This window comes from Dreissena polymorpha, chromosome 13, assembly GCF_020536995.1.
Source record: "Dreissena polymorpha isolate Duluth1 chromosome 13, UMN_Dpol_1.0, whole genome shotgun sequence".
In the NCBI taxonomy this organism is placed as follows: Eukaryota; Metazoa; Mollusca; class Bivalvia; order Myida; family Dreissenidae; genus Dreissena; species Dreissena polymorpha.
The window spans coordinates 45,467,205-45,476,556 of record NC_068367.1 but is presented as its reverse complement, the minus strand read 5'-3'; the positions used below and the strand labels follow the sequence as shown (position 1 = coordinate 45,476,556).

General features: G+C 40.2%; 1 protein-coding gene and 1 long non-coding RNA gene across 3 annotated transcripts in view; one reads left to right on the top strand and one right to left on the bottom strand.

Moving 5' to 3' along the window:
- Positions 1-2,964: 2,964 nt before the first annotated feature.
- Positions 2,965-4,278, top strand: LOC127855027 (uncharacterized). 2 transcript variants are annotated; one of them, XR_008037324.1, is made up of 3 exons: positions 2,965-2,992; positions 3,225-3,282; positions 4,241-4,278. It is a non-coding gene; the product is annotated as an uncharacterized LOC127855027 (long non-coding RNA). The 2 variants fall into 2 exon arrangements; XR_008037325.1 differs by lacking the exon at positions 4,241-4,278 and adding an exon at positions 3,881-3,918.
- Positions 4,279-6,675: 2,397 nt separating this feature from the next.
- LOC127854985 (DNA-directed RNA polymerase I subunit RPA2-like) overlaps positions 6,676-9,352 on the bottom strand; it is a 64,118-nt gene continuing 61,441 nt past the window's right edge. Inside the window, exons 29-30 of the mRNA XM_052390195.1 lie at positions 8,026-8,190; positions 6,676-6,996 (exon numbers count right to left, since the gene is read on the bottom strand). Of these exons, the coding sequence (XP_052246155.1) occupies positions 6,781-6,996; positions 8,026-8,190 (381 nt within the window). The 3' untranslated portion in view covers positions 6,676-6,780. The remainder of the gene's footprint in view (positions 6,997-8,025; positions 8,191-9,352) is intronic.

Here is a 9,352-nt window from a genome sequence, read left to right as displayed (position 1 = left end):
CAATTGTACCAGTATATGCATTTGTTCAATACCTTTGATTTGAGCGTACTTGTCATGGTTAATCTTTATTTACATGTCACATTTTATGATTGTATTGTCTCAATACTGGCAAAAAATATGCATCCAGTTTTTAGGAAATGTCACACTCACTGATGATGTTTACTTATCAAGGCCTAGCTAAGTATTGTCTTTGTGAAATGTTGGGACAAGGTCAAGGTAAGTGGCTTGCATCAATGCCTAGCTGGGTATTGTCTTTTGGAAGTGTTGGGTCAAGATAAATGTAACTGGCTTGCATCAAGACCTTGATGGGTATTGTCTTTAGATAGTGTTGGGTCAAGGTCAAGGTAACTGGCTTGCATCAATTCCTAGATGGGAATTGTCTTTGGGAAGTGTTGGGTCAAGGTCACTGGCTTGCATCAATGCCTAGATTGGGATTGTCCTTGGGAAGTGTTGGGTCAAGGTAAAGGTAACTGGCTTGCATCAATGCCTAGCTGGGTATTGTCTTTGGGAAGTGTTGGGTCAAAGTCAAGGTAACTGGCTTGCATCAATGCCTAGATGGGTATTGTCTTTGGGAAGTGTTGGGTCAAGGTCAAGGTCACTGGCTAGCATCAAGACCTAGATGGGTATTGTCTTTGGGAAGTGTTGGGTCAAGGTCATTGGCTTGCATAAATGCCTAGCTGGGTATTGTCTTTGGGAAGTGTTGGGTCAAGGTCAAGGTAACTGGCTTGCATCAATGCCTAGATGGGTATTGTCTTTGGGAAGTGTTGGGTCAAGGTCACTGGCTTGCATCAATGCCTAGATGGGTATTGTCTTTGGGAAGTGTTGGGTCAAGATAAATGTAACTGGCTTGCATCAAGACCTTGATGGGTATTGTCTTTAGATAGTGTTGGGTCAAGGTCAATGGCTAGCATCAAGACCTAGATGGGTATTGTATTTGGGAAGTGTTGGGTCAAGGTAACTGGCATGCATCAATGCCTAGCTGGGTATCGTCTTTAGGAAGTGTTGGGTCAAAGCCAAGGTCACTGGCTTGCATCAAGACCTAGATGGGTATTGTCTTTGGGAAGTGTTGGGTCAAGGTCACTGGCTTGCATCAATGCCTAGCTGGGTATTGTATTTGGGAAGTGTTGGGTCAAGGTAACTGGCATGCATCAAGGCCTAGCTGGGTATTGTATTTGGGAAGTGTTGGGTCAAGGTAACTGGCATGCATCAAGGCCTAGCTGGGTATTGTATTTGGGAAGTGTTGGGTCAAGGTAACTGACATGCATCAAGGCCTAGCTGGGTATTGTATTTGGGAAGTGTTGGGTCAAGGTCAAGGTAACTGGCAAGCATCAAGGCCTAGCTGGGTATTGTATTTGGGAAGTGTTGGGTCAAGGTAACTGGCTTGCATCAAGGCCTAGCTGGGTATTGTATTTGGGAAGTGTTGGGTCAAGGTCAAGGTAACTGGCATGCATCAAGGCCTAGCTGGGTATTGTATTTGGGAAGTGTTGGGTCAAGGTAACAGGCATGCATCAAGGCCTAGCTGGGTATTGTATTTGGGAAGTGTTGGGTCAAGGTAACTGGCATGCATCAAGGCCTAGCTGGGTATTGTATTTGGGAAGTGTTTGGTCAAGGTAACTGGCATGCATCAAGGCCTAGCTGGGTATTGTATTTGTGAAGTGTTGGGTCAAGGTAACTGGCTTGCATCAAGGCCTAGCTGGGTATTGTATTTGGGAAGTGTTGGGTCAAGGTCAAGGTAACTGGCAAGCATCAAGGCCTAGCTGGGTATTGTATTTGGGAAGTGTTGGGTCAAGGTAACAGGCTTGCATCAAGGCCTAGCTGGGTATTGTATTTGTGAAGTGTTGGGTCAAGGTAACTGGCATGCATCAAGGCCTAGCTGGGTATTGTATTTGGGAAGTGTTGGGTCAAGGTCAAGGTAACTGGCAAGCATCAAGGCCTAGCTGGGTATTGTATTTGGGAAGTGTTGGGTCAAGGTAAAAGGCTTGCATCAAGGCCTAGCTGGGTATTGTATTTGGGAAGTGTTGGGTCAAGGTCAAGGTAACTGGCATGCATCAAGGCCTAGCTGGGTATTGTATTTGGGAAGTGTTGGGTCAAGGTAACTGGCTTGCATCAAGGCCTAGCTGGGTATTGTATTTGGGAAGTGTTGGGTCAAGGTAACTGGCATGCATCAAGGCTTAGCTGGGTATTGTATTTGGGAAGTGTTGGGTCAAGGTCAAGGTAACTGGCAAGCATCAAGGCCTAGCTGGGTATTGTATTTGGGAAGTGTTGGGTCAAGGTAACTGGCTTGCATCAAGGCCTAGCTGGGTATTGTATTTGGGAAGTGTTGGGTCAAGGTAACTGGCAAGCATCAAGGCCTAGCTGGGTATTGTATTTGGGAAGTGTTGGGTCAAGGTAACTGGCATGCATCAAGGCCTAGCTGGGTATTGTATTTGGGAAGTGTTGGGTCAAGGTCAAGGTAACTGGCATGGATCAAGGCCTAGCTGGGTATTGTCTTTGGGAAGTGTTGGGTCAAGGTAACTGGCATGCATCAAGGCCTAGCTGGGTATTGTATTTGGGAAGTGTTGGGTCAAGGTAACTGGCATGCATCAAGGCTTAGCTGGGTATTGTATTTGGGAAGTGTTTGGTCAAGGTCAAGGTAACTGGCATGCATCAAGGCTTAGCTGGGTATTGTATTTGGGAAGTGTTGGGTCAAGGTAACTGGCATGCATCAAGGCCTAGCTGGGTATTGTATTTGGGAAGCGTTGGGTCAAGGTAACAGGCATGCATCAAGGCCTAGCTGGGTTTTGTATTTGGGAAGTGTTTGGTCAAGGTCAAGGTAACTGACATGCATCAAGGCCTAGCTGGGTATTGTATTTGGGAAGTGTTGGGTCAAGGTCAAGGTAACTGGCAAGCATCAATGCCTAGCTGGGTATTGTATTTGGGAAGTGTTTGGTCAAGGTAACAGGCTTGCATCAAGGCCTAGCTGGGTATTGTATTTGTGAAGTGTTGGGTCAAGGTAACTGGCATGCATCAAGGCCTAGCTGGGTATTGTATTTGTGAAGTGTTGGGTCAAGGTAACTGGCATGCATCAAGGCCTAGCTGGGTATTGTATTTGGGAAGTGTTGGGTCAAGGTAACTGGCATGCATCAAGGCCTAGCTGGGTATTGTATTTGGGAAGTGTTGGGTCAAGGTAACAGGCTTGCATCAAGGCCTAGCTGGGTATTGTATTTGGGAAGTGTTGGGTCAAGGTAACTGGCATGCATCAAGGCTTAGCTGGGTATTGTATTTGGGAAGTGTTGGGTCAAGGTAACTGGCTTGCATCAAGGCCTAGCTGGGTATTGTATTTGGGAAGTGTTGGGTCAAGGTAACTGGCTTGCATCAAGGCCTAGCTGGGTATTGTATTTGGGAAGTGTTGGGTCAAGGTAACTGGCATGCATCAAGGCCTAGCTGGGTATTGTATTTGGGAAGTGTTGGGTCAAGGTAACTGGCTTGCATCAAGGCCTAGCTGGGTATTGTATTTGGGAAGTGTTGGGTCAAGGTAACTGGCATGCATCAAGGCCTAGCTGGGTATTGTATTTGGGATGTGTTGGGTCAAGGTAACTGGCTTGCATCAAGGCCTAGCTGGGTATTGTATTTGGGAAGTGTTGGGTCAAGGTAACTGGCTTGCATCAAGGCCTAGCTGGGTATTGTATTTGGGAAGTGTTGGGTCAAGGTCAAGGTAACTGGCATGCATCAAGGCCTAGCTGGGTATTGTATTTGGGAAGTGTTGGGTCAAGGTCAAGGTAACTGGCATGCATCAAGGCCTAGCTGGGTATTGTATTTGGGAAGTGTTTGGTCAAGGTCAAGGTAACTGGCATGCATCAAGGCCTAGCTGGGTATTGTATTTGGGAAGTGTTTGGTCAAGGTCAAGGTAACTGGCTTGCATCAAGGCCTAGCTGGGTATTGTATTTGGGAAGTGTTTGGTCAAGGTCAAGGTAACAGGCTTGCATCAAGGCCTAGCTGGGTATTGTATTTGGGAAGTGTTGGGTCAAGGTAACTGGCATGCATCAAGGCCTAGCTGGGTATTGTATTTGGGAAGTGTTGGGTCAAGGTAACTGGCATGCATCAAGGCCTAGCTGGGTATTGTATTTGGGAAGTGTTGGGTCAAGGTAACTGGCATGCATCAAGGCCTAGCTGGGTATTGTATTTGGGAAGTGTTTGGTCAAGGTAACTGGCTTGCATCAAGGCCTAGCTGGGTATTGTATTTGGGAAGTGTTGGGTCAAGGTCAAGGTAACTGGCTTGCATCAAGGCCTAGCTGGGTATTGTCTTTGGGAAGTGTTGGGTCAAGGTAACTGTTCCTAAAAAAAGAAACATGGTTTATGCTTAATAACTTTAGTTTGGTTTTGAGCTATCACATTGCCATTTTGTTTGCAGGCAGCTTAGCTTGTGATTGCAATTGGGTCAAAGTCACTGTTTCCTAAAAAAAGTAAAACAGTACACAGTTGGCTTCCAGATAATTACTTAAGTTTGCATTGACAATTCTTGACAAAACTTTGGATACAACAAGCTTGCATTGCATGGTAATCTAACTCATGATAGTATTTGGGGAGTGTCAGGTAGTGATTAATTAAATAGAACAACTGTTCTTGGTTAATTAAACTTGAAATTTGAGATTTTACGTTGAAATTTGTGTAGGTCGCTTTCGCGCAGACCTAATTTGGAACCAGAATAACTTTGAACTATTAAAATAATATATTGAACGATGAAAACCTCGTTTGATGGTGTTGCCATATCTAGTTGTCTTTTATTTTCCTCATTTAATTAAAAGGACTTGTTAAAGAGATTTTTGTATTTTTGAAAAAATATCGAAATATTAAGAGGTGTTGCTGCAGTTTTGCGGATTTTTTTCCATCTAATAGATTTTGTCCAAAATTTATATTTAAGATATATATACAAATACTATATGAAAAATGAAATAAAAACATAGGGCCACAGGCCTTGTTTTGATTTTATTCACCATTATAAAACATGTACTTGTTTAATTAAACTGAAAAATCTCTAATTGCGTAAAAATAATTAATAACCTATGAAATTGGCAACATGAAGATATTATATAAGCTAAGATACATCATATACCATTTAATTAAACCACACACTACCAATTAAATGGAGTACACAAGTTAAATTTTAAGATTTGTTTTTAAATAATGTTTATGTAACCCCAAAAAAGTTCATTTTTTTACTATTGTAACGACATAAATGGAATTAATTTTTTTCTAATAGAATTCTGCGAAACTGCTCAAATATGTTCATCTACATATTGTCATCATAAAACACAAATAAAAAAAGGGGGTCACCGCACTTTTAACAGAGATTTTTTGTTTTAACTAACCCTACCGTCTACGTCAAATTTCATAAAATACAGCAATTAGGCAAAACCCAAGTACCGGTACATAGATTGTTAGAAATATGCATAAACAGTACAAATTGTTTACAATCTTAACACCTTACCAAAAGACATTAATAAAAAACAATATTTAATCACAAACATAATATCATAAAGTATCAAACTTGACCTTAATCATTAATAACTTACATGTACTTGTTCACAGATTTTAGCATGTTTTTAAGTTTGTGATTAACTGTTTTTAATTGATAAATGTTAACTGCAGGACTCAAGAGCCCCAGTATAAAACAAGAATATAATTCAAGGACAAAAATGTGCGGCTCCATGAGATACACATGCATGTCAAATATCAAGTTGCTAGCTTCAATATTGCAAACGTTATGGCAAATGTTAAAGTTGGGACAAACGAACAAACAAACCAACAGACAGGGCAAAAACAATATGTCGCCCACTATAGTGGTGGGGGACATAAAAAAAGTTAACCCCACCTGGGATTAAACCACTGACAATTGTAATATGATCAAACTTGGTCATTTCTGATGATACTGATAACACAAAAATATTGTGTTGTGATAATAGCATCATTGATGTTGCTATAAATATATCCTCGGTTAAATAAACTGCCGCAACACGCCTTTAAGTGTAATGTTTGGAAAATATTAACAGAATAACAATAGCAAGGAAAAAGATTTTTCCTTAAAACACTGATGATATAAAACTGGGACCTCTAAAAGCAAACACTTACTCGCTACTGTCATGTAGGCTTTCCACATGTCCAGTGTAATAAATATCCCAATTCTTAAACAAGAGGGTCAGAAAGAACCGAAGTCGCTCACCTGAGATACAAAGGAACTGACCTGTTCTGACCAAGTTTCATGATGATCGGACAATAAATGTTCCCTTTAGAGTGCTAACAAGGTTTAACTATAGCCCATAAGTAAAAATGCCCTGCCCCTTGGAGGCCATGTTTTTCAACCAACCAGAACCAATTTAGAATACGTCCAAGATATCATTGGCACAAATATTCTGACCAAATTTCATGAGGATCGGACAATAAATGTTGCCTCTAGAGTGCTAACAATGCAAATGTTGACACCACTCAATGCAAGACGGACAAAAGCTCACCATGAGCACATTGTGCACAGGTGAGCTAAAAACCTATAATTCAAGTATTTTAAAATTAAACAAAACTCTACTTCAAAACTGAATATTTTTTGTAAATGTTATTGAGAAACAGATAATCCTATTTATAATGTTCAACAAATACTCAAGTCTGGACATAAGCTCTGTATAACAACAAAAAGCTTTGAACTTCATAGATGTCTGTACTTTATTCATAATATCTGTATAATAACAAAAAGCTAATCGCTTCACCAATTTAATTCCATGTTCATAATATCCACACATCACCGCCAGACTATGCCTCCTTCACCTGAAGGTCAATGCGAATGTTCATTGCGGCCAACTCAACAAGCAGGTACTTGAACACAAACGGAACAGAGATGAACTGTATGGTATCCATGGACTTGCAGAGCGAGCACACGTAGTTACGCTTGCGGTCCTTGCCGTCAACGCTGGACTTGCGCTGGGTGGCGATGGAGAGAAGGTTGCCACACTTGATGCACACAGGTGCCTGAGGGAGGAAAAAACTAGAAATGGGCCGTGCTCTGTGAAAAAGGGGTTTAATGCATTTGTGTAAAGTGTCGTCCCAGATTGGCCCATGCAGTCCGCACATTCTTATCAGGGAGGACGCTGTCCACTTAAACTGCATTTTTGCTACGAGGAGACTTTCTTGAAACAAAAAAATACCCTAAACGGGGAAAGTGTCGTCCCTGATAAGCCTGTGCAGACTAGATGGGCTAATCTGCGACGACACTTTACGCACATGCATAAAACCTCTTTTTTACAAAGCAGGGCTTAAATACATTTAGAGATATTACTTGGGTTTGGGACAATCTTGGTGGACACTTGTGCCTGAGTATGGGAGAATATTAAAATACAATAAGAACCATGTCTTCAGCCTAGGGGAATCAGGAAAGGCAGGAAGACAAAATTAACTAAGAGATATTTTTGGGGGTTTTGGGAGAATTGTTTAGTACAAAAGCGCCTGAGAAAAGAAGGGAGTGGAAATCAACATGTACAAGATTTCTTATTTTATGTTAAATCTTGCTTGGTATGTTTTGTACTGTACTGTGTAGGTAATTGGTCACTTGTCTAACAGATGATAGCTAATACTTCTCTTTTTTTAATGATATTTCTGGAATCCTGCAATGATCTCAGTAAAACACTGATTTCTTGAAATCATGATAATGATTTATCTGACAATATAATCAATTATATCTATATTTCATTAAGAGTCCCTTTTTTCCATTTTAAATGCCTTTTAATGGACAAAATGTTTTACCTATATCATCAAGACATCAAATCATAGAGTCATATAACAATTTCAAGTGATGATTTACCATCACCATATTGGTCACTTTGACTGTTTATAGATTAAACTTTGCATACAAAAGCGCAGTGACTCTTTATCTACTGAACATATTAACATATAACTTCAACAAAATATTTCAATTTTATTTTCCTTCAAAACATTATAAAGCATACAACATCAAATCATGCACATAATAAATTCACCACCAAAGTAGGTAGTATTGGTTACCATGGTTTTATCAGAGCAGTTGAATAGCCTGTCCTGCAGTAGGAAGGATGAGCCGTGTGCTATGAGTGCGTCCCTCTCCATCTCTCCAAACCTGACACCCCCATGCTTCTTGCGGCCCTTCACAGGCTGGTTGGTCAGAGGGTCAACTGGCCCAGTGGTTCTCACCTGATAGGAGTAATTATCTTGCTACATTGATGTATATCAAATACTAGTAATAGAACAATTATAAACTGAAATGCAGGATAAATATGTGGGTACATTTATTGATTGCATTTATATCAATAGAAGGAGAATAATATACTGTAATGTAGTAATTCAACATGGTCTGTTTACCACTTGCCCTGTGGTTATCACCTTATGGCAGTAAGCAAATGAGGTATAAATATGTGGGTATTTGGTAAATGTGGGGTATAAATATGTGGGTATTTGGTAGATGTGGGGTATAAATATGTGGGTATTTGGTAAATGTGGGGTATAAATATGTGGGTATTTGGTAAATGTGGGTTATAAGTTTGTGGGTAATTGGTAAATGTGGGCTGTAAATATGTGGGTATTTGGTAAATGTGGGGTATAAATATGTGTGTATTTGGTAAATGTATTCATATCAATATTAGGAGAATTATATACTGTAAAGTAAGAGATAAACATGGCATAATTATGTTAATGCCACAATTCACAAAAAATTATTGTCAATATAAATTCACTATCAACAAGAAATGTGTTTGTCGGAAACACTAGGTCCCATTCTGTGCCGCTTTGAATTTTTGTTGTTGACTTTTGACCTTGAAGGATGACCTTGACCTTTCACCACTCAAAATGTGCAGCTCCATGAGATACACATGCATGCCAAATATGAAGTTGCTATCTTCAATATTGCAAAAGTTATGGCAAAATGTTAACATTGGAGCAAACAAACCAACAGACAGACCAACAGACAGACAGACAGACCAACAGACAGGGCAAAAACTATAGTGGTGGGGGACATAAAAAGACCAATCATGCATTTAATTATAATTTTATAGCATTTTATTGCGATAAAAACTGGCAGGAAAATTATGGCTCATTTGCATAAATGCCGACAGAGTTTATGCATACATAAATGCCGACAGAGTTTATGCATACATAAATGCCGACAGAGTTTATGCATACATAAATGCCGACAGAGTTTATGCATACATAAATGCTGACAGAGTTTATGCATACATAAATGCAGACAGAGTTTATGCATACATAAATGCCGACAGAGTTTATGCATACATAAATGCCGACAGAGTTTATGCATACATAAATGCCGACAGAGTTTATGCATACATTAGGAGTAATTTTC